This window comes from Saccopteryx bilineata, chromosome 1 (assembly GCF_036850765.1).
Source record: "Saccopteryx bilineata isolate mSacBil1 chromosome 1, mSacBil1_pri_phased_curated, whole genome shotgun sequence".
NCBI lineage: Eukaryota > Metazoa > Chordata > Mammalia > Chiroptera > Emballonuridae > Saccopteryx > Saccopteryx bilineata.
This window is the reverse complement of record NC_089490.1, coordinates 56,965,843-56,990,343: the sequence shown is the minus strand read 5'-3', so window position 1 is coordinate 56,990,343 and position 24,501 is coordinate 56,965,843. Positions and strand designations below refer to the sequence as shown.

The 24,501-nt window shown below is 38.2% G+C and overlaps 1 protein-coding gene across 8 annotated transcripts in view; it reads left to right on the top strand.

The window, feature by feature from the left end:
• SNAP91 (synaptosome associated protein 91) overlaps nucleotides 1-7,667 on the top strand; it is a 161,059-nt gene extending 153,392 nt beyond the window's left edge. For all 8 annotated transcript variants that reach the window (XM_066254193.1, XM_066254209.1, XM_066254207.1 and 5 more), the window contains 3 exons: nucleotides 818-922; nucleotides 4,345-4,447; nucleotides 6,259-7,667. In XM_066254193.1, the coding sequence (XP_066110290.1) occupies nucleotides 818-922; nucleotides 4,345-4,437 (198 nt within the window). In that variant the 3' untranslated portion in view covers nucleotides 4,438-4,447; nucleotides 6,259-7,667. The remainder of the gene's footprint in view (nucleotides 1-817; nucleotides 923-4,344; nucleotides 4,448-6,258) is intronic.
• The last annotated feature ends 16,834 nt before the right edge of the window (nucleotides 7,668-24,501 follow it).

Here is a 24,501-nt window from a genome sequence, read left to right as displayed (position 1 = left end):
AATGCGGTAAACTAAAACTTAGAAAGTTAAGTCATCTGATTTAGACATTGGTAGTCTATACATGATGTGATAAAATTACATATAAAATACATAAAATTGTTTCTATCAAAATAATTTCCTGCCTGACCTGTGGTGGCGCAGTGGATAAAGCATCAACCTGGAAATGCTGAGGTCGCTGGTTCGAAACCCTGGGCTTGCCTGGTCAAGGCACATATGGGAGTTGATGCTTCCAGCTCCTCCCTCTTCTCTCTCTCTGTTTGTCTCTCTCCTTCTCTCTCTTCTCTATAAAAATGAATAAATAAAATTTAAAAAAAATAATAATTTCCTTAGTACATTGTTATATTATTTGGGGGGTAATATTTATTAAATGTAGTCTTTGCTCAATCATCAACATCAACACTTAATTAGTATACTAGGACTTTTTACTTATCACTTGTATCATTAATAATTTTTAGGGCCATCACCCTATAAAAACAAGTTTTTATCTCTTCAAGAATTATGCTTACAAATAGAAAACAGAAAGAAAAATAACAAAAAAAAAGACAAAAAATATAGGAAAAATATTATGCTTACAGAAGACGAATAAACAACAAAGCCTGGTTGGGATGAGGATGCTATGTGGCCAGCCAAGCTTCTGCTGCACCTCAGTGACTCTTCTGCTCTCTGCCAGCCTCACAGCACCCACCATTCAAAGTTACAAATTATACTTTCTCACGGACCTGGAGTTCTCAAAATTTTTCAGAAGCATATTAAAGACAAATGTCAGGGCAGAGCCATAGTGATGCCACTCATGCTGTGAACCACTCTTGCTTTTCAGCCTCCTGCTGGGACAGGCATGCCCATGATGCCTCAGCAGCCAGTCATGTTTGCACAGCCTATGATGCGGCCACCCTTTGGAGCCGCCACTGGGCCTGGCACACAGGTCAGTTTAAATGTCCACAAAGTAATGACGTTAACTTATAAAACTGTAGTGTGGAAACTGTTGAAAAACGTTTTTACCTAATGAAATCTTCATCTCTGTTGCTTCAGAAGTAAAGAGAAGATGGGAGACAGACCAGCAATAATGTGAGGTTTAGAGAAAAATGATAGAAATAACTGCTTGTCCTAAAGTCCCTCGATTCCTCTCCTACTTAATTCAGAATGATTCCTGAGAACAACCAGGCATTTAAAGTATCTATGCATTTATTCCAGAAAAATGAGTACTGCTGACCCATCATTTTATTATGTGTTCCCAGAGTTAGCCAAACTCAAGGTTAGGGACACCCTCCAGACTTCCAAGTTTGCCCAAGACTTGTAACCCTAATTTCAGTGGGTTTGCTAAACTGCAAAGTCTAAAGGGGCAGTCTCCATTAGACCACCCTCACTTCCTGTACCAGCCACAAGTTTGGGAGTCTTGTGAGCCACCTTATCTTCACATCAGCTGCCTATAAATTTGAGGGTTCCTAGGAACACCCTCAAATTAGACTAGTATGGCTCAGAGAACTCAAGAAAGCACTAAATTTAAAATTGCAATTTTATTATTATAAAGGATACAAATTAGATCCAGCCAAAAGAATTCTTGGAGAGTTCCAGTCTTGAAATTTCTTTGTCCTCAGTGATGTGTTACCCACCTGGCATCAGTGCCTGACAATATGCATGCAGTATCACCAACTGAGAAAGCTCACCTGAGCCTCGGAGTGCAGAGTTTCTATTGAGGTTTCATTATATAAGAATAATTGGTTGAATTATTGTCAATGTGGTTGACCGTAATCTACCTGCCTTCCCCACTTCCAAAAGTTCAGAGTGGTATCTTCTGGCCTAATGACCCAACTCTCAAATCACATGGTTGATTTCTTTGTCATGGTTATCCCCCATTCTGAGTTATCATAGTAGCATAAGCTTTCAGGTGGCTTTCAAGGATCCAGTCTTAATAACAAAGACATTCCTGTCACTTGGAAAAGTCCAAAGGTTAAGAGGTAACCTACCAGGATCCAGGACAAAAGATAAATCGCTTTTTAGGTGAAACCATATTTCTTGCATTAACTCAGGTGCTAAAATATATGCACTTTATAGAACCATTTTAGCTCCTAATAGTGATAATCATGCTGATGGTTCGCCCTTTCTTGATTCCTTTTATAAATTGCCTGGTGGAGGTATAGTATGTAGAACCAAAGAGTTTTTCACCATGAGAAACTAACTGACTTGGATAGAGTCAGAGCACCAAGTTACAACTTTAGCACCATGCTGACCAAACCAAAACAAAAAACTCAAATACATTTTAACAGTATCAATAAATGGTTTTACTGCTATATTTTCAACTTACCAGTTAGGTATTTATATTGTCTTATCCATAGGATTTCTACTGTGGACTTTCTGAGTGTACATTAACCCCCTTTGCTTCCTTGACCTATCTCTAAATTCATTTTTGACCTGTTCCCAAAATTTGCTTTCAACACTTTCCTTTAATCCCTCAAAAGCTGCAGTAACCAGGGGAGAGAGTGGTAGGTATCAAAGAGAAATTTAAAATGTGAGAAACCCTGGCCTTCACTGCCATAACCAAAAGTGTTGTCTTCGTGAGAAATTTTCTAGTCTGCTCTGAGACTAATGAGTCCTTCTTATTAGAGTTGTTTTGAGGGGAGAATGAGGAAGGTATTGGAGGTAATAGTGGAGTTAAATTTACTCTTGATATATTTCAATTCTAAGAAGGATCTCATTTATCAGGAGTATTATATTGATGGTTTGATATACCTATGACCATTTATTACCTTTTTGAATAAAGCAAGGATGTTTCTATTTCTATGAACTTAGAAGAATATTCCTGAGATTTTAAAAATCTTACTGTATTTGGTGGGCTAAAAACTTTACAAATAAATTAATACAACATTATTATTTAAGGTAATTGTTTTCTTGCATAATACCAGTGTTATATAGTTTCAATTTTTTTACTTAATTCAAAGAATAAACTTGACAAATAGATGCTATAGTAAAAAGAGTATTTTAAATATTTAATCAAAGTTCTAGTAATTTAGGAAATGGTATACCATATTTATACAATTTTTAGATTGTATATCTTATATCAGAGATGAAGCATAGCTGATTATACAAGAAAAGAAAATAAACCTGACTTTATAGCTTCAGAAAACAAAACATTACTGATGGAATGCCTGCGAAACTCCATTATTTCTCAATTAGTTGGTATCAAGATGTTATCATCTCACTTAACTATTAATTATGGATCAATCCTTGAGTTTCTTAAAGCAACTTCAACTCTTATACTTATTTTTTCCTGTCTTCCTGTGATGTGTAATTCAAGATTTTTAAATGGAAATTTGACTGATAGATTCTGTAGTCAGTACAACAGATTCTAGACATGGAAACAAATCTGAAACCCTTACTTCTGGAGCTGTGTTTACTGAACCAATAAAAACACACATCCCTGCCCAGCATTCCCAAATTTCTGAGATTTCCACCATATTATGATCATATTATAAACATAGGAGATTAATTAAATTAAAACTATACATGTCAGTTATTATTCTACATAGATTACATGATTATTTTCAAGGCCTTGTACCCAAACCTCCCTGAAAACACCTCCCAGAACTTGTTTCTGTCACACAGTGAAATAATTTAGGTATCAATTAAACAGAAACAAGGTAAACTAATTCTTTTCTATTTTTGCTGCAAGTTCAGTGTAATTATTTCCTATAGTATTTAGTAATTAGTCTTTTCTGCAAGTTGGACAGGCAGTATTGAAATTTAGTGACATTCCTAACTAGGATCTCTTTGCTCCTTTGAAACAAATAGTGCCCCAGACTTGACTGGTTTTTACCTAAAATTATATTTAAGTATATTTAGCAATATTTTAAAGTGATTTCTTATGTAACTTTCTACAAACTGTTACGTTTCAATTTTTCCTTAAAATTCACTCTCACTTAAAAGAAGTCATTTAAATTCCTTTATTAGTTTAGTAGTACTCAACTCCTAAAGTTGAAATGCTTTTATACGGAGAAGTTGGTTATTTTGTTTTGTTTACTGTATATTCATAATACCTTTATGTGACTACTTTTTTTTACATCTTCCCTAACTCATATACATATTGTTCTACCAGAGCTCTCAATTTTAATTTAGCTGCATCCTGATGTGAAAGAATTTCAAGAAAGCCAGATATCCCTGGAAGTGTATTTTATAAATCCAAAATTAAACACAGCACTGTGACTAAGTAGAACAAAGTAGATTAGGAAACCCTTAACCATCTAATTTTCTGTATGTTTGTTTTCTGTGGTATGTGCTCTGCCTAATGCATGTCTATCTCTCTTGTTTGCTTTCCATTTCTGCTCTCTTGGGCTGGCTTTTCTCCATTAGCTTTCTCCAAGCCCTACACCTGCCTCTCAGAGTCCCAAGAAACCTCCAGCAAAGGACCCATTAGCGGATCTTAACATCAAGGATTTCTTATAAACAATTTAAGGTATCTAAACTAATATTGAACTTTTCCTGTGGATTTGTAATAATTACCTCTGCAATCCTTAGCTATTTCAGGTATGATATTTGTACTTATGTGTTTTTAATACACGTATATAATAATAATACTTTGAGTATTTATGCTTTTAAATCAATGTTAAAAGCTATTAATGAATTAGCAGTGATTTTTTAAAAACCTTACTTAATTTATAAAACTAAGAGGAAGAAAAATCTCCAATTGTCCTTAGACCGGAAAGCATATAGTTATTATACTGATATAAAGCAAAACGTTGTTCAAGCTACTTGGTAAATTGTGACTGGAATTTATAGAAAGGTAACATAATATTGCATTTAGAAATCACCTAAGAATATATTTAGTTACATATCATATTTTTATTTTGTTTAGCCTTCCTTAGCCTCATCAAATAAAAGTTAGATTATTACCCTTTACTTTTCTACATTCAAGCAGCATTTTAAATGTTAACATTCTAGTTTTAAATTTCTAATATAACTTATGAAATGATTAACAGTGAATTTATGAAAGGAAACTTATGAAAGAAAAGGTTTACTATTAACCCCAGCACCTTCCACAGTGGTTAGGTTTTCAACACATGAGTGTGGATAAACAGTAATAATGCTGCTTTTCATTTACATAATACTTTTCTTGTCCACTTCTCAGTCATTAACTTCTTTGATCTTCGCTGTAGGAGGTCAAACCCTATGAGATAAACTAGCCAATACTTCAGTCTCCATTTTACAACTAAAGGAACTGATGCTTGGCATCATGTGATTAGCCCAAGGTCACACTGGAAGAGCTGGATGTTGAAGTTTTGGACCACTATCCAGTGTTATTTTTATTGTGTATCTATACCTGTATGTTTTTAAACTTTCTCTAAGAATTTTTGAATTTCTGTTTTAGGATTTTTTTTTCTTATACAGGGTTAATAATTTGTCATTTTAATACCTTGACAGCTCAGCCAAGTAATTTCTCTTGTGCCTAACTTTTATATTGCGCTTTGGACTGAGCTAATGTAAGCATAAGACAGTGAACACTTACTTTAACAAATAAAGTTTCAGGAGTGACCAAGGACACTGAACAAAGCAGCCTTTTATCTGCCTCTTATTTAGTAGATATTGCTCCCATTGGATAACAAGAATGCTGATACTCCATACAGAGATCCTTGAGACAGTCCTTACCCTCAGAGATTCACAGTCAAGAGGGAGATACATACTGACTATTTTGTGAAAAAGAGTTGCTTACAGGGCTAGGCCATAAGACCCCAGGAAAGGTTTCTTGGCGAAGATGACTTTTGGAATAGCCAAGAAGATAAGTGAGCAATAGAGTAATTGAAGGCATTGAATCTCCAGGAATATGTTCTTTTTTCTTTAATTCTGTCACTTGTTCAACTGTTTGGTGACACATTGAACACCGTGACCAAAAATAATTTAATAATGATAATGATAATGGAAGTCACTGCCATTACCATTTTTCACTGCTTTTATGAAGGTTAACTGTTTTTAATTGAAATTGAATGTCTTACCACTAAGATTTTTAAGTATCCAAAATCCAAAATTTTGCTGATACAATTTTTTTCTGAAACAAAACTATACATTAAAAGGTTTTTAATTTTTTTTTTCTGGCTAAAATTTTAAGCTTGTTTTAAAGAATGAAAGTCAGTATATCAAGGTCAGTTTGATAATATAGAAACATTTTGCGTAAAGATATTCCATACTACCTATGAAGTAAAATACAACAGAGGTAAAATATTTGAGGAGTATGTAATATTGTTTTAATTCAAGTGCCTTTTATCTTTACAGCTGCAATTTTTGTGACTGAATAGGAAAAAAACAATGAGTTTGGAGACGTCAAATAAAATTGATACTCAGAGTTACAAAGGGAGCCACCAGTACCAAACCCAATGCTTACTCATAACTTCTCTTCCGAAATGTGTAGCACAGCTGTGAAAGTGAACATTAGGAATGTGTATTACCTTAGCTGTTATCCCTACTCTCAAAATTGTAGTGTATTTGGATTATTTGTGTGTTGTATGCTGTAAACAATGAATGGATGTTTCTGATGCCCTTAGTGCTATTCTGGACCTCACCCATGGATGGATGGTGCAACTATTGTGTGGTGAGCCATTTGCAAAAATGTTTCTGTGTTTTTGAAGGTTTCAATGTATATATAACTTTTGGACAAACCTAAACTCGCTCCATAAATTCTCTTTTCTTCTGTATCTCTGTTGCAAATTTAGTGTGATAACATCAAATAGTAAGGAGAACACTTAAATATACAAAACTTTTTTCGGTGTGGAGTAAATTTTTCCAATCACAGGAACTTCAACTGTTGTGAGAAATGTTTATTTTTGTGGCACTGTATATGTTAAGAAATTTTATTTTAAAAATGTAAAGGTTAATGTCCATAATAAATTTTTCCCTTTGAAGCTAGGTTATCAAGAATGAAAAAAAAATGTTATAAGAAGTCCCTATTTAATCACTGCTATATTAAAATATATATTTTAGTTATATTTGACAGATTTTGCATCTAAATTGACCTATTTATTCATTCTTGATTAAATGCACTGAAAAGTGAAGGGTCCATTTCTATCATGTCCATGCAAATGCAATTAGAGATGTGCTGTTTAAGTGACATTATGAAGGCACTCCAAGGTATATCTGTAATTTAAAGATTAGTGCAAATATTTTAATTTTATTCTGGATTTTATGTACATCTGTTAATTTAGTATTTCTTTGTGTGTTCTGTAGACTAGTGTTCTTCCATTCCTCAACTGAGCTCAGAGTAGGCTTTGTTGTACCATTGTGATTAGAATTTAAACTAATGCAGAAAATTGTATCCTTTAGTGTACATACTGTATTCTTTCATTTTTAATTTGTTGTCATACAGTCTGTGCTGATGGCTTGGCTTAAGATTTCGATGCATAAATGAGGTCACTGTTGATCAGTGTTGCTAGTGACTTGGCAGCTCTTCGTAAAAGCATACTGGGTTGGAAAGGTGTTTGCCTATTTTTCAGATTATTTCATAGATGTATGGTACCATTTCAAAGTGATTGTATCTGAATTTACTGTGGGGATAACATACACTGTAATGGGGGGAAATTACCTAAAACCAATTTCAAAATGGCTTTCTCTGTATTTCAGTTAAAAAAAAAAAAACCCCAGTGCATGTACGCCCTCTGAGATGCAATAAACACCTTGAACAAAGAAAATACAAACATAATCTTTCTCTCTGGTTATTTTTTAGGGGAACAAGTCAGTTTACCATGACACACACAGCACATACAAAATACTGAAAATTTAAAAACATGCAGGCTGAGAAATGCTGTCCCTACCAACAGTTTCGATAATTTTACAACAAATTAAAAACAAGGAGGAAAAGAACAGTTTTTCACAAATTTTTATTGAACTTAGTGGGGTAACAAAATTTATTGGTTCATAAAATCATGCAGGTTTCAGATGCATAATTCTACAACACATCATCTGTACATTGTACTAGCTCATCCCCCTAAGCCACGTCAGTTTTAATCAGCTAGCATTGCATGGGGGACTCGGTGACTGCTGCCACAGACACTGAAATTCATATTCCAAAAAAGAAGAGAATGAACTTTCTTTTAAAATATGCAATTAAGTTTATAATGGTTTTATGAGAATTCTCCATGAAAGTTGAAATGAAATGAAACTATAACATGACTTAAGTTATAGTTTACTTACACACTTACATGCATAGTCAGACACAAAATATAGATTATCCTGTTTTAATTAAATCGGGTGGCTTTATGTTTACAACTGGGCTTGTTATGTCTCAAAAAGTAGTTCAACCTCAAATAAAAGTAATTCTCAAATAGAAGAATACTCTTATTTCTAAAACTAACTTGCCCTTAGTTACCTAGTTTTGTATCGAGACCTGACTTGCAGAAACTACTATCTGATTATGTATGGTTTTTATAGACTTACACTTGATCATATATTACTTTGTAGGCATATTATAATAAAATATTGTGTTAGGTTATAAATTGTTTTAAGTTTAATATTGAATTTTTTAAAAGACGCTTTCTCGTCATTGAACAAGAGCATTATTTTAAAATCAGACTCTGGACCCTTGCTGTGGTGAGTGTGTTGGTGTCCTTGTAGGGGAATTATCATAACTGAAATGTTGGATGAGCTTCTCCGGGTACTCAAAAAATTAAACTCTCTGGATAATTTTCAACTCAGGTCGTCTTTATCTATGGTGTTCCTCCACATAGTCGATGTGCCTTTCTACCCTTCCCTCTCCTTCAGCTCCACCTTCTGCATGTGTGCACACATGTGCACCACAAGCACGCTATTCTGTGTGTGACCATGCCACTATCCTACAAGAGGATACCAAACACTTAGCTGGCCCACAGGGCCCTGTACTGAAATTACCTCACCAAACCCACCAGTACAGCTAAATCACACTTGTCCATCGTGACTTCATACCCTATTCTTCTCAGAGCACAGTTTTCAACAGCCTTTATGGTGTTTAACATATTGTGTTATAATCAGCTATGAAGATGGCATCTGTACTGGCTGACTGTAAGCCTCCAAGGCAGGAAACGTCTTCTTGTTCGTATCCTCAGCAACGAGCACTTCAGCAGTGCCAGGTATGTGTCTGAAGGAGGAACACAGTACGCTAGTTCTTAGAGGTCTGTTCACTTACCTGGATACTGCTGGATTATTACCCTATCTCTGATTACTGATGAGTAACTCTTGCATAATGCTTTTATTGTCAAATGGAATTAGAGTTTTAATAATTCTGTGTCAGCTTACTATAACAGAAGAACTAATTAATACCTGTTAAAACCCATCTTGAGTTGAAGATTTGAATCACTTATATACATATGGTGTAATGATCGCAGGTGGTTCTCAGTATTAAAGTGTCTCCTTTGTTCTCTCTCTTTCATGTTTATTGTACTTAATATGAAGAAAGACAAAAGCTTTTTTTGGGGGGGACAAGTCACAGGTTCAGAAGAGGAAAGGCGTGGAGATGAAAAAAGAAATGAGCACTTGATTCACAGAAGGTAAATTTTGCAACACCCTCTTCCTGCCTCTTAAATAGACACCTTTGTTAATATATCCACAACATTTTGTTGATGGACAAAGGGCATAGAGTGGTTACCGTGTTTCTTGTGTGGAAGTAGTTGTTGAAAATCAAAATAAGTGTTATTTTTGTTGGGAAATCATGTTGGTCTATGTTTCTGAGACAGCAAGATTTGTGGTAGTCTGTTGCTCATCCTCTTGAAGTAAGAAAATTTCTGTTTCTCAAAGCCTTTCTGACAGCAGATATCACTACTGGGTACATTATTGAGATCTCTGTGAGTGAACACTTGTGAGGGAGCAATGTGATTTTGTGATACAGTGATTAACCTTAGCTGAACTCTCAGAGCTGCGATGCTAAATCATTCAAGTTCATTTATGCTCTTACAGGCATGTTCATACAATTCTGAAATACAAGGACATTCTCTAGTTGAGCCTACAAGCAGTCCCCAGGTTACGAATGAGACAGATTCTGTAGTGTTGTTCCTTTAAGTTGAATTTACGTGTAAGTTGGAATGGGTACATTTACCTATTAAATACAACTTACACAGATGTTTGTCTTAACATCGTATTCAATTTTACCTGTCTGTACATAAAAATACTTAAACATTTTCAAATACAGCTTTAAACAATCTTGGATGATGCAGAGGATGATGGACTTATTGGAGAGGATGGGGCTGGTGTTAGAGTCAGGGTTTGATTCTGCTGCTGGAGTCAGTTTCTTGAAGTAGGTATCGAGGGAGGTTTGTACAAAGCTACTCTTTTTCGCATCATAAATGGCCCTGTAGCACCTCAGACCTTTAGTAACTGGATGGTAAACTTTGGCAAACCTCTCTGTATCAGGATCTTGTTCCTCTCACTATGCCATTCATGATTCAGTGAGACCAAATGCATCAGCCAACTCCTTTGTAGAAAACTTTTTCAATTTTGGAGTTTCTAGGTCCCTGTTTTCTTCCCTAAATGCTATCATTTGCTGCTCTAGTTCCATAAGGTCTTCATTGATTAGTTCGTTGCCATGAAAGTCAAGTAACTCTATGATCTCATTCTCATTGGTGTCCAACTGCAGTTGATTACCAATAGCACTTATGGTGCTCCATTCGTCCATTCATGAGTTGTACATAAGTTGGATGTTTGTAACTCGGGAACTTACTAGATAATAGTATTCTGTAACTGATTTACAGACAGAGGTTTTCAAACTCTTTGCAATGTATTGAGGACCTCCAAAAGTTTTGTTTACATGGGTTATAACTGTCAATACTTAATATGTTAGAAATTAAAACAGAATTTTTTTAAATGTTTAATTTATTTAAAACAAAAATATTAAAACCATATATTAACACAAATAAAATATTATGAAAAATTACAGTTTCTAAAAAAATTTAGAAGAGTTTTGACATATTTGCAGGTCCCTTTAATGTTGCATAGGACAGCTGCGTTCTCACGTCTGCCTCTGTGGTTGGTCTGTTGTGATAACCCATGTCACGCAGTCACTGGAAAATTCCACTGTGAGCACACTTGTGAGAAAGTGAGTGTCTTAGTATTACTACGAAAATAGTTTTTACCTCATTGTATTGTTATAAAAATAATTTTGATTTTACAGATCACGTGAAAGGGTCTCTGGGATCCTCAGGAGACCCCAGACCATGCCTTGAAAACTGACTCTTTAGATTTAAAAGAATTGGTTTTATATTCTTTGAAAGAGAAAAAAATTACTAATAGAATATACTCTGCATGTGTATATGTATGTGTGGGTGTATGGAATATCCTTACCACCAATATTTTTTATTCAGCATCATCCCAGAGGCCCACTTCCACCACCACCACATTACTTTTTAAGTGATGCTGAGGTCTGTGCAGAAATGTGCGTTCTGCATTGGACTGTATAGGAGGGAATTCCTGCTCAAACACCCACTGTTACCTTAAGCAAGTTCCTTAACTTCCCTAAACTTTAGCTTTCTTATCTGTGGAATGAAAACATTTCCTACCTATGTACTTATTGTTTAATGAGCTCAGGCAAGGAGAACACCTAACACAGAGTAGTACTTGATAAAATATTGTTTGATAAATATTGCTGTTGTTACTTTAAAAATGATTATGGTTATTTTTGCTATAGATTTTCTCATTTATCTATAATCATTAGGACACTAAAGGATGAAGAAGGCAGAAGGATTAAAAATAGGCAATTATTATTATTATTAATATTAGGAGATATTCCTTAATGAAGTAGGAAATATGTGTAAAAATTTGGTAAATGTTAAGTGTCTGCTACACTTATTAAATACAACTCACAATTCAACACAGCGCCGGAGGATTAATGCATCCTCAGCTGGGAAAGGGCATCTGGATGGGATACAAACAACAAATCATAAAACTTGATTTCCTTGAAATTTCTTCTTAGACACAGTTTCCAAAATCTAATGATACTTTTTAAGAACATAAATGAAAGATGCTGATATAATAGATTTTTTTTTTGTCTTTTTCTGAAGTTGGAAACGGGGAGCAGTCAGACAGACTCCCGCATGCGCCTGACTGGGATCCACCCGGCAAGGCCCACCAGGGGGCGATGCTCTGCCCATCTAGGGCGATGCTCTGCCCATCTAGGGCGTTGCTCTGTTGCAACCAGAGCCATTCTAGTGCCTGAGGCAGAGACCATGGAGCCATCCTCAGCATCCGGGCCAACTTTGCTCCAATGGAGCCTTGGCTGCAGGAGGGGAAGAGAGAGACAGAGAGGAAGGAGAGGGTGAGGGGTGGAGAAGCAGATGTGCGCTTCTCTTGTGTGCCCTGGTCGGGAATCGAACCCAGGTCTCCTGCACGCCAGGCTGATGCTCTATCACTGAGCCAACCGGCTAGGGCCTAATAGATGCTTTTGACCAACAGTAAAATTAAGAGTGTTTCTACTTGGAGATCAAGACATTTAACAAATACATTTTGACAGTGTCTTTAATAGTTTAATAGTGTTTTTAAAGGTTTTATTTATTCATTTTATAGAGGAGAGAGAGAATGGGGAGGAGCAGGGGCATCAACTCCTATATGTGCCTTGCTTGTCCAGGTAAGCCCAGGATTTTGAACCTGTGATCTCAGCATTCCAGGTCAATGCTTTATCGACTGAGCCACCAGACGTCAGGCAAAAATGGCTTTAAAAAAAAACCTAGAAGAAATATTTAGTGATGATTTGGAGATGAACGATGCTGTTGAAATTAGAATGGACACAGTGTGTGCAGCACACTGTTGCAGCCAACAGGGTGGAGCAGGGAGATAATTTACAATAGCGCCCTGTAGCTACATGAGGCGGTAGCCTGGAACAGAACCCGGGCCTGCGGAAAGCAGGCTCCATAGGGTCCAGGCTCAGAAGGGTCCCCTTCCAACCAGGGCGGGAGAAACAATCACATCTTAGTGTTTGTGTTCTCTGCCGTGAACCCAAACTTTAATGCTAGATTCATTCCCAGGTACCCCAAAAGTCCCGTGGTTCATCTCTGTCTCTTTTAGAGTGGGACCAATTTGGGGTAAATCAATTAATTTTATAATCTATAATTGTCTTTGTAAAAATCTAAACAGGATATTAAACTTTACAGCTTAAAAGTCTTATAAATATATGCCAAGGAAATTTGGGGTTATTTTTTAAATCATCTATTTTGGGTCACTTAGAACTTGGCACTCTATTGAACACAGGAAATGGAGTTGTGACCATGTATGTAATATATCAGATGTAAATTTGGTGCTAGTTTTTTTTAGAAAAATCTATCCTTTTTCTCGGGGGGAACAAAGGCTTCAAAACTAAATGAAAAGGAGTATTTGGTTTAGAATAGATTGACAAAAGTGTGGTTGCTATTTGATTTAGTTCAAAACAAAATATATTACTGGTTGGTTGTGTGTTAACTAATGAAGTAGGTCACTGTAAAATCACATAATATTTATTATTTAAATTTGTTGTCATTGCTTTGCTTTATGTGTGGATGTTATCAGCCTTATTGATGGATATTCTATAAAAGTGTTAACCATATACATCTAAGAGTGAACTCACTATATTTTTTCTCAAGTGTAGTTTCTGTCTTGGTTGGTGGTCTCACTACCTCTACCTAGTCTTCCAAGCCAGAAATTTGAGTGACATGACGTCCTCAGCTACTCTTCTCTCCTACATTCAGTGAGCCACTAAGTGTACTGAGCGTTCTGCTACCCGAATGTCTTACAAGTCGCCATCTCCTGCCATTCCCACTGCCACTTCCTTAGAGCAGCAGATTTTACTGGGCTGTCTCTAACCCCCACATAAACTCACCCCCGTCCAGACTACATGGTGCTGCCAAGCTTCCTTCTCAATTTTCCAGCCAGTCCCATTGCCCTGACTTAAAACCTGTATTAGTTTCTAGCTATCTAAAATTTAAAGTCCAGGCTCTCTAGCATGGCACCACATGTCTAGCATAGCAAGGCCAGCAGTCTATTCCTGGCTAGAAATGTAGTTTGGAAACCTCATTTTTTTGGCCATTCCTCATCACCAAACGGAGCCAACTTCCTAAATACTTACAGCATCCTAAACATGCTGCACAGTGTCACATTTCAGACCTCTGCACAAATTGTTTCTTTCCCCATGGATGCCCTGCACTTTCCCAAGATCCCCAATGATAGGCTGCCAAACTTCAGCTCATCCTACAAAACCCAACCTACATGCCCCTCCTTTAGGAAACCTTTCTTTTCATCATGTTAGCCCACCCTGATAGTTGATCCTTCTCAGATGTGTTTTTAGCACCCTTGACTTGTTTCACATTTTCTGCACTGTTTTTAAATATATATATATATCTGACTTCCTTACTGTATTATGAATGATTTGAGAAAGGGTAGAATCTAGGACTTTATATTCTATATGCCTAAGTTTAGACACAATAAAATTTTGCTGAACTATATTGATCTAACCTATATTGTAAAGCAGATTATAAATAAAAAAATACATAGTATAGTAGTCCCCCCTTATCTGTGATTTTGCCTGCCAAGGTTTCCTTTACTCCCATCCTCCATGGTCCAAAATAGTCCATGGAAAATTCCAGAAATAAACGATTCCTAAATTTTAAATTGCGCAACAATCTGAGCGGCATGATGCAATCTCACGCCCCTCTCTGTTCGCCGCACCTGGGATATAAAGCATCCTTTTGTCCATCATATCCACACTGTATACACTGCCTGCTTATTGGTCTCTTGGTAGCCCTCTTGTTTATCAGAGCAGTTGTGACAGTACCGCAGTGCTTGTGTTCAAGCCACCCTTATTTTATTTAATCATGCCACGTTCACATAACATTTATTACACTACATTGTTAAAATTGTTCTATTTTACTTATTTTTTTAATCTCTTACTGTGCCTAGTTTATAAATTAAGTCTGACCATATCATAAGTATGTTCCGTAGGAGGGAGACATGGTATATGTTGATTTCATTACTATAGGCAGTTTCAGGCATCCACTCCGATGAGGAGTGGGGGCTACTACATCTCATTTATGGGAAATAAGTAAAATTCGATTTTGCCGTTGATTGTAAAGTTATCACATATCTTAGGGATTTTTGTAAATTTGTTTTATTTCTGACCATCATAACACCGAATTATAGCAATGTTACTGTAAAATATATTTACATTTTATAAAATGACTGAAAAAAAGATGTGCATCTGATACTCTCTGCCTGGTGGCTGTTTGCAGGGGGATGCTGTCCCTTCCTGTGGAGCAGCTGTAAGGATAATGACGTGGTGCTGTGTGTGACTGCTGCAGGTCACAATGGACACCAAAAACTTAAAGGCCGGCCCAGAAGGGACATCAGTTCAGCCCAAGGCTGGGGCTCCAGAGAGGACGTGCAGCGGTCTTCATGAAAGGCAGAGGCCGGTAGCAGCGCGGCGCTCTGGCCCAGCCGCGCCGGGAACAGCCAGCCACGGGCTGCATGGGTTCCCCGGCTCCACGCCGAAGCTGCCCTGGCAGCTGTGCTAGGGTGAGTTCGCCTCGTTCGAGCACTTTCCCGTGTTTGAGAGCAACTTCACCCAGGTCAGCAGAAGAGAAGTGATCGATGTGCACAACAGTGTGCAAATGGTCCCTATGGGCATTGCATACACCAGCCCTGACCTCACAATACCTGACGCCATGCTGCTGCCCCCCCCAACGGTCAGCTGTGCAGTCCATGCCAAACAGGACCGCAACCGGGGACCGGGACTCCAGTCCCCCAAGAGCTTGGAGCTGGCCAGGCTGCTTCCTTTGAAGTGTGTCAAGTTGGCCCTCTGCAGTCCTGAGAAAAAACAGCTCCACTAGAAACTTGCCACTGGCCGCTCTTTTTGCCTACAACTACTCCCCTCATCAGATGCTGAAGATGTGTTTGCTCACCGGGAAGGCCTGGTGTCCTTCTCAAGACTGCCGGTGGAGGCTGGCAGCGATCCCCACGCCACACCAGCCTGCGACAGGACAGACACACTGTGCTGGAGGCAGAGGACAGGTGGAGCCCCGCAGTACGCTTTTGCAGAGACTCTCAGAGAAGAGGCGGAGTGCTTCCAGATTGTAACCGAAGGTTCTCAGGCTGCTCTCCTAGGCTGGCTGCGGAAACATTGCATGTGGAAGGGCTAAGGCCAGATAAGCTGCTATGTATGTGGAGGCCTTGCCACATTTGGGGAGGTCTGGATGCTTCTGTATATCTGAGGTTTCTTACATGACAGCTCTTCTAAACCCATACCCAATGCCGTAATGTTTTCAGCAGCAGCCTGACCATCCAGTCTGTTCTGGAACCCTTACATACTGATGTGCACTCAGGCAGTCTGATCTGTGGCAGCATATTTTTAACTATGAGGAAGCCCTTTCTTTATTTGAGCCATGGACTGATTTTTGTATAAGTCCCTGTGCTTTGCACACAGGTACACTGTTTGTTAGTAGCATTCGGAATGTAAAATGGACATGGCTTTGGACCAGTTGTTTCCCTTCAGGAATCTTTTGTAGAAATACTCAGATAAGTGTGTAAAATGAAAATGTGAAGATACATACGCACATACACACACACAAAAATACTGAAAAGAATACCATCTATGTATCAATATTTGATAATTTTGTCACCACCTTCCTTAACATATTTAAAGGAGTTTACAAGAAAAATATCAAAGCAGGTAAAACTGAGAAAATTTAACCTGGAAGAGAAACAAAAATATCATTGTGCAAAGCAAGAACTGTGTGAGGTAGAAGAACAGTCAATTTAGGAAAGAGAGGTTATCACAGTGGTTCCCTAACCTGGATGATCATTGCAATTACTCAGAGAACTTGATCAAATATAGATTTACGGACTTCGCTCTTAGGGGTCCTAGGAAAGATCTCAGCGAGGCCCTGGAAACTGGGCTTTCTAAAATAATTCCCTAGGTTAATTCAATGAGCAGCCAAATTTGGAAACCACTGGGTTAAGGGATACCACTGAAATGTCGTAAATCCAGTGGACTATGAGTATGTAGCTGTATTTGAAAGTTACAGATGATTCTAGCAAAAGAGAAAATTTCCGAATACTTCAAAATAGGAAAACCGCACAGAGTATTTTGTTTGATCTAGCCTAAGAATTGACACATTTAGTTACTGAGTATAAAAAGGTGGTCCATGTAGCATTATGTTACACTAGTTTTCACCAAAACCAAAGCTTTAACTTGAGAGTATGTTCAAGAGAGTCATGCTGCTATGTATGGGCTGATGGTTGCCCAGGATATGTGCTCATGGAGCCACACCAGTCACGTACCATCTCCATGAAGTGGCACAACTGCCCATTTGGTGGGTTCAGTAGTGTCACTTACTTCTCCAGGCCACAAAGAAAGCCTTTTAAAGTAGATCTTCCAAGTACAGTGGCAAAATACTAAATTCAGTTGTCTCAAAAATAACACACTTTTATTTTTAGGCGATTGCTTGATGAAATGGTACTTTTGTTTAGCAGTAGAATCTTGGCACCAGGCCGATCCTGATTTTTAAGAGAAATAATAAACAGTACTTTTGTAGGTATTGCAAAAAAAAATTGTTTAAAAATTTTTAAAGTTTTGTCTTCTAAGCTGTTGACTGAAAATCTAAAAACTGAACCATTTAAAGTAGTTTTGAAGGAAAAAATTCACATGTCCTCCCAGAACTTTCTACTGGGTATTAGTACATTCCTTTCTTCTATAACTTGAGATTTGGGATGTTTTGTGATCTGGTATCTGAGTCAGTAGCACTAGTTCAAATTCTAAGTAAAACAAAGTAGCGAAACTTTGCCTGCTGTCAATTAATGGCAGGAGAAAAGCTGGTAAGCAGAGGGAGCATGGGATAGAAAGGGGCTCCTCCTTATCTTCCAAAAGCCTCTGGACTCTATAGATTATTCCTGGAAAGCCCTTGAATTGTTTCTCTAGCTAAGAACAGATAAACTCCTTAATGGGAAGTTCTTAGGAAAACTGCACTGTTACTAAACCCTGGCAGCTGAAAGTTCAGGAGTAACCTAATGGTGGGGAGGGGAAGATGATTTTCAGAGAACAAGAGCTGTATCAACCCAATCTTCCCAACATGTCCACCAGCAGACACACTCCCACACTCACACTAGTTCTTCTGGGATAAATGATTGCTGATCTCTTCTCTTGGGATATTCTAGTCTTTCTTTCAATTGTATTAGGTAATTTCTATAATCTTTTTTCTTTTTTTTTTTCTTTTTCTTTTTTGTATTTCTCTGAAGTTGGAAACGGGGAGGCAGTCAGACTCCCACATGCGCCCGACCAGGATCCACCCGGCACGCCCACCCAGGGGCGATGCTCTGCCCATCTTGGGGTGTTGCTCTGCCGCAATCAGAGCCATTCTAGTGCCTGAAGCAGAGGCCACAGAGCCATCCTCAGCGCCCGGGCAAACTTAGCTCCAATGGAGCCTTGGCTGCGGGAGGGGAAGAGAAAGACAGAGAGGAAGGAGAGGGGGAGGAGTGGAGAAGCAGATGGGCGCTTCTCCTGTGTGCCCTGGCCGGGAATCGAACCAGGGATTCCCGCACGCCAGGCCGACGCTCTACCACTGAGCCAACTGGCCAGGGCAATTTCTATAATCTTTTAATACTAATTGCAAGTATAGGGTATATTTGGTGAACATTTACTTTATACAGAGAAGTCTACTATGGTTAGACAATTAAAGGTAGTATTTTATTCTACATCCTAATTTTTTCCATTACACCAGAGTTGGTGTAGTTATAAACCATAGTGCTAAGTGAATGCATAAATTGGGTGCCTCTGTTTGTCAAATTCTAAACTTTCAATAACATTAATATTCAACATAGACAAGTATTTTAACAGTTTATGATTTGTGGAGTTTAATAAAATGTTGGGGAAAGAAATTTTTCTTGATGTTTGAGATTAGAATTACATTAAAGTATTAAAACAAGTCAATTCTGTAGGCCACTAATGTTTCTCTTTATTTTTAAAAAATTATTTTTACCACTTCTTTTAAATAAGACTTCTGAAAAATAGATTAAGCTTTTTTGATGAAAACCTTTCTATAATGTAATGCCTTCCAAAACTCATACTGAACATAACCATTATATTGACTGTGCAGTCTTATAAACATGACATATATTAGTATGCTTTTACATGGCTATTTGCACCATGTGCTCTGAACTACTATAATTTTGTAGTTTTTAAACCTTTTTTAAAAAGTCCTGTAGAATGCCTATTGTCAGGCTGTCACATCAAAAGGCTGTTATAGACTTTGTCACCTGCCTTCTGCTTGTAGTTTGAAAAATCAGATTTCTAAACTTGTTAAGATTATTTCTAGAGTAAAAGTAATTTTGTGTCATTCATTTTGTTTATCAGAGCATAATGTTTTTTTCTTATATTTTGTTATTGATTTTTAGATAGAGGAAAGGTGGGGTAGGGAGAAGCAGGAAGCATCAACTCGTAGTAGTTGCTTCTCATATGTACCTTAACTGGGCAAGCCCAGGGTTTCAAACCTGTGACCTCAGCACTCCAGGTCACTGCTTTGTCCACTGCTCAACCACAGGTCAGGACTCCTTATATACAGTGTGTCCGTAAAGTCATGGTGCACTTTTGACCGGTCATAGGAAAGCAACAAAAGACAATAGAAATGTGAAATCTGCACCAAATAAAAGGAAAACTCTCCCAGTTTCATACCTATTCAGTGCAGTTCAATGTGGGCTCACACACAGATTTTTTTTTTTTTTTTCTGAAGCTGGAAACGGGGAGAGACAGTCAGACAGACTCCCACATGCGCCCGACCGGGATCCACCCGGCACGCCCACCAGGGGCGAGGCTCTGCCCACCAGGGGACGATGCTCTGCCACTCCAGGGCATCGCTCTGCCGCGACCAGAGCCACTCTAGCGCCTGGAGCAGAGGCCAAGGAGCCATCCCCAGCGCCCAGGCCATCTTTGCTCCAATGGAGCCTTGGCTGCGGGAGGGGAAGAGAGAGACAGAGAGGAAGGAGGGGGTGGGGGTGGGGGTGGAGAAGCAAATGGGTGCTTCTCCTATGTGCCCTGGCCGGGAATCGAACCTGGGTCCCCCACACGCCAGGCCGACGCTCTACCGCTGAACCAACCGGCCAGGGCCTCACACAGATTTTTTTGAGGGCTCCTTAGGTAGCTATCCCGTATAGCCTCTACAGACTCGTCACTGACTGATGGCCTACCAGAACAGGGTTTCTCCACCAAACTGCCAGTTTCCTTCAACTGCTTATCCCACTGAGTAATGTTATTCCTATGTGGTGGCACTGCATTATAAACGTGCCGATATTCACGTTGCACTTTGGTCACAGATTCTAATTTAGCGAGCCACAGAACACACTGAACTTTCCTCTGTACCGTCCATATCTCGAATGGCATGGCCGTGGGCTGCTTCGCTGTATACACGGTGTTACGTCATCATCTGTACATGCGCACATGCTGCCACATCATCCTACAGAAACTGGGAGGGTTTTCCTTTTATTTGGTGCAGATTTCACATTTCTATCATCTTTTGTTGCTTTCCTGTGATCGGTCAAAAGTGCACCATGACTTTACAGACACACTGTATATTTTGGATAGTTGAAATCGCCAGCAAAGGAAATTAGTCTAAACAAGTGCGATGTGAACTGTATTACACATCACTAATAAAATTATATGTAAAATATAGAAAGGAGTATGATATCAGAGTAGTAAGGTTGAGCAAAAAGCCTGAAGGAGCTTTTCAAAGTCCTCTGTATTCAGTTGTATAAACAGATTCCAAAGTATTTCCCTTATCTATGCCTTGTGTGTGAAAATATACACATTTTTCAAGATATAAATACATACACGGAAAATTTCAACAACATAAATACAAGCTTATTAGTGAAACATTAAAAAATATAGATAGAAATGTGCTCATATAGCCAAAGTTTGGTAAAACCACCCTGGAAGTAAAAAATTGTGCTGTTGATTGTATTGTAAGTTGAAGTGGATAGTTTAAGTGGCCAACTTGTCCTCTGTGCTTTAAAAAGAGCAAAGGGGTCTGAAGATATTACTGGAAATTTTCAAATATTACTCAAACAAAAATATTTTGGAGGCAAGTTCTGAGGCAGAAATGATCTCATGAAATGTTTTGATGGCAGATGGCGAGGATGAGCACTAACTGCAGGAGCCTGGGACCTGCCATTTTGAAGGCATTTTGCTCAGAATCTCAAATAAGTCAGTAGGGAATATGGCAAATCTCTCATTCCTTAAGTGCCACAAGATTCTGATATTAAAATTCTCATTATAATAAATATTTCCATTATTTAAATATGTAGCTCTATAATACAATATACACTTAATATCTCCAGTTTTTTAAAGCCTTATCATGTAGCAGAGAGTAAGTAATGCCCTCAGTGAATACTTGATGTTTTAAGCATACCTTTGTTCCAAGTGTGAGCACTTGAGATTATGATGAAAGTGGGTAGAAGGTGACTGGTTGGCCTGAGCTGTCATTCCTACACCTTTACTTTGTTCCTCTGGTAAGTAGGACGTTTTTGGCCTGGCCCCAGAAGGAATCTGTGCGTTCAGAATAGACCTAGGTGCTGGCCAGTTTGCTCAGTGGATAGAGCATCAGCCTGGTGTGTGGATGTCTGGGTTCTATTTCTAGTCAAGGCAAACAAGAAAACTGACCATCTGCTTCTTTTCTCCTCCCTCTCCCCCTTCTCTCTCCCTTTTTCTCCCACAGGCAGTGGCTCTGTTGGTCCGAGTGTTGGTCCCAAGTGCTGGTCCTGAGCACTGAGGATAGATGGGTTGACTTGAGCATTGGCCCCAGATGGAGTCTGCTGGGTGGATCTCGTGCAGGGCACATGCGAGGGTCTGTCTCTCTATCTCCCCTCCTCTAACTTAAAAAAAAAAAAGGGCCCTGGCTGGTTGGCTCAGCGGTAGAGCGTCGGCCTAGTGTGCGGAGGACCCGGGTTCGATTCCCGGCCAGGGCACATAGGAGAAGCGCCCATTTGCTTCTCCACCCCTCCGCCGTGCTTTCCTCTCTGTCTCTCTCTTCACCTCCCGCAGCCAAGGCTCTATTGGAGCAAAGATGGCCCGGGCGCTGGGGATGGCTCTGTGGCCTCTGCCTCAGGCGCTGGAGTGGCTCTGGTCGCAACATGGTGACGCCCAGGATGGGCAGAGCATCGCCCCCTGGTGGGCAGAGCGTCGCCCCATGGTGGGCGTGCTGGGTGGATCCCGGTCAGGCGCATGCGGGAGTCTGTCTGACTGTCTCTCCCTGTTTCCAGCTTCAGAAAAAAAAAAAGAAAAAAAAAAGAATAGACACCTATTATAGACTGAATGCTTGTGCCAAACCCACCCCACACCTTCATATATTAAAAGTAATTGGGGTTAGATGAGGTGCTGATGGGATTAGGCCCCTTATGCAAAGACACCAAAGAGCTCACTAGCTCTCCCTCTGAAAATAAACAAAGAGGACATGTGAGCACACTGCAAGATAGTGGCTGCCTATACTGACAGAGGAGGCTTCAGCAAACTACCTTGCGGAAATCCCCAGTTTTCAAAGCTGTGAGGAGTCAGTCAAATTCTACTGTTTAAGCCACCAATCAATGGTATTTTGTTATGGCAGCCAAACAAATTAGGACACTTCACCTGTGGGTGAAGCAAATTAGCCCAGATTGAGGCCACAAGTTATTTTGAATTCTTTTTTTTTTTAATTTATTCATTTTAGAGAGGAGAGGGAGAGACAAAAAGGAGAGACAGAGAGAGAGAAGTGGGGGAGGAGCTGGAAGCATCAACTCCCATATGTGCCTTGACCAGGCAAGCCCAGGGTTTCGAACCGGCGACCTCAGCATTTCCAGGTAGACGCTTTATCCACTGCGCCACCACAGGTCAGGCACCACAAGTTATTTTGACCATACTATGTTCCAGACAGTTTCACTAATTGGATGGAACTGCCAGTTATTAATTACAGAAAGGAATAAATGGGATTTCCTCCCTAGACTTTATTTATAAGTAGAAAAGATAACATTTGAGGGTGTTTACTCCCATTTGGTGAATGATAAATCGATAAAAACTGTGGCTCCTACACAGTGACCCCATCGGATGGGAACAAGATTTCACTATCAATTAGACCAAAGCTCCTAAGTATTTCTATACTTTCTAATTTGACTATTGAAGAAAGAGCAATTCTAGCTATAAAATACAGTTTATTTAAAAGACTCTTCTGTTAATTAACTGGAGATATTATAAAAAGTAGTATTTATACAAATATTTTTTATACTTTTAAAATCAGTAGCCAAAATATAATTGTTATAAGAAAACCATATTAAAGAATAATGATGTTATTTATAGCTATAGAATCACATCCTTATAACACCCAGTGCTTGGTTCAATTGCCTTGTCTCTTAATGTTCTTAATTTATGATCACAATTCATTTTTGAGGAAAGTAAATACCTGATTTATCAGTATAAGACTAAACAGTTATGAATAATTGAAATGGTCAACATTGGGAATAAAATCAAGAAAAATGCAATATAATGTTTATAGTTTATAGCAAATTGAACTAACAGTTTAAATTAAAACAGTGTTATATTCCTGAATTTATTTTAATAACTAAACAATATTTAGGGTTTTTATCACTGGACAACCACTTAAAGAAAATGCTGTGGAGGGAATTTAAAATGTAAAGATAAACTAGGTAATCTTTATGGTCTCTTCTAAAACTGACATTCTTTATGAAATAAGAATTTCAAAGAATTCTTTGATTTATAGATATAAAAGGTAATGAATTATCTAGAATTCTGGTCTTGGTCATACATACATTTAATTTTTTTTTTTTAGTGGGCATTTAAATTTTAAGAAGCTTATTAAGAATGGGGGAGTCTTATTCTGCCCATTCATTTATTCATTTCAGCAAAACAAAACCATAAATAAAATGAAATATGTTATTTGGGTAAAGAAAAAACCCACAATTTTACATTTCAATTGTTTTATAAATAGTTATGTCAGTTCAACCATTGATAAGTTTCTCAAAAACAGTAAATCAGTGTAGTCCTTTGCACAAGTAGGTGTTCTGTGTATGGGTATATTTGTTTAGTTAGGTGAATTCAAATTAATTTTCTATTTCAAATCTGTTAAGCATAACAGAAAAAGTATATGAAGTAAAACTTTCTAAGTAATAGAGTACACGTTAGTGGAACTAAATAGGTCGTATAAGATTCATAATTCAGAAAAGAGAATGAGAGAATCAAACTTCTGTAAAGAAAATGAGCTAAATATATTTTTGGAAAGTACAGTGATTTTAAGGAAATTATATATATTCAGAATTTAACCTTAAACACCAAATTATTGACACTAAACACTTTACATTACTCTGAATTTACTCAAATCCCAAGAATTATTTTGTAAGATTCTAAAGATGAAATTTTGTGTGTGTGTGCATTTGCAATAAGTGTGCAAAATTCACCTGGAAATACCTTTAGTTGCAATGATTGTATAGATGATTTTCCAAAAAAGAGCTAAACAAAACTTTTGAGTCAGTAACCCTATTCCACTGGCACCAGTGATAAAATACTACTCAGTG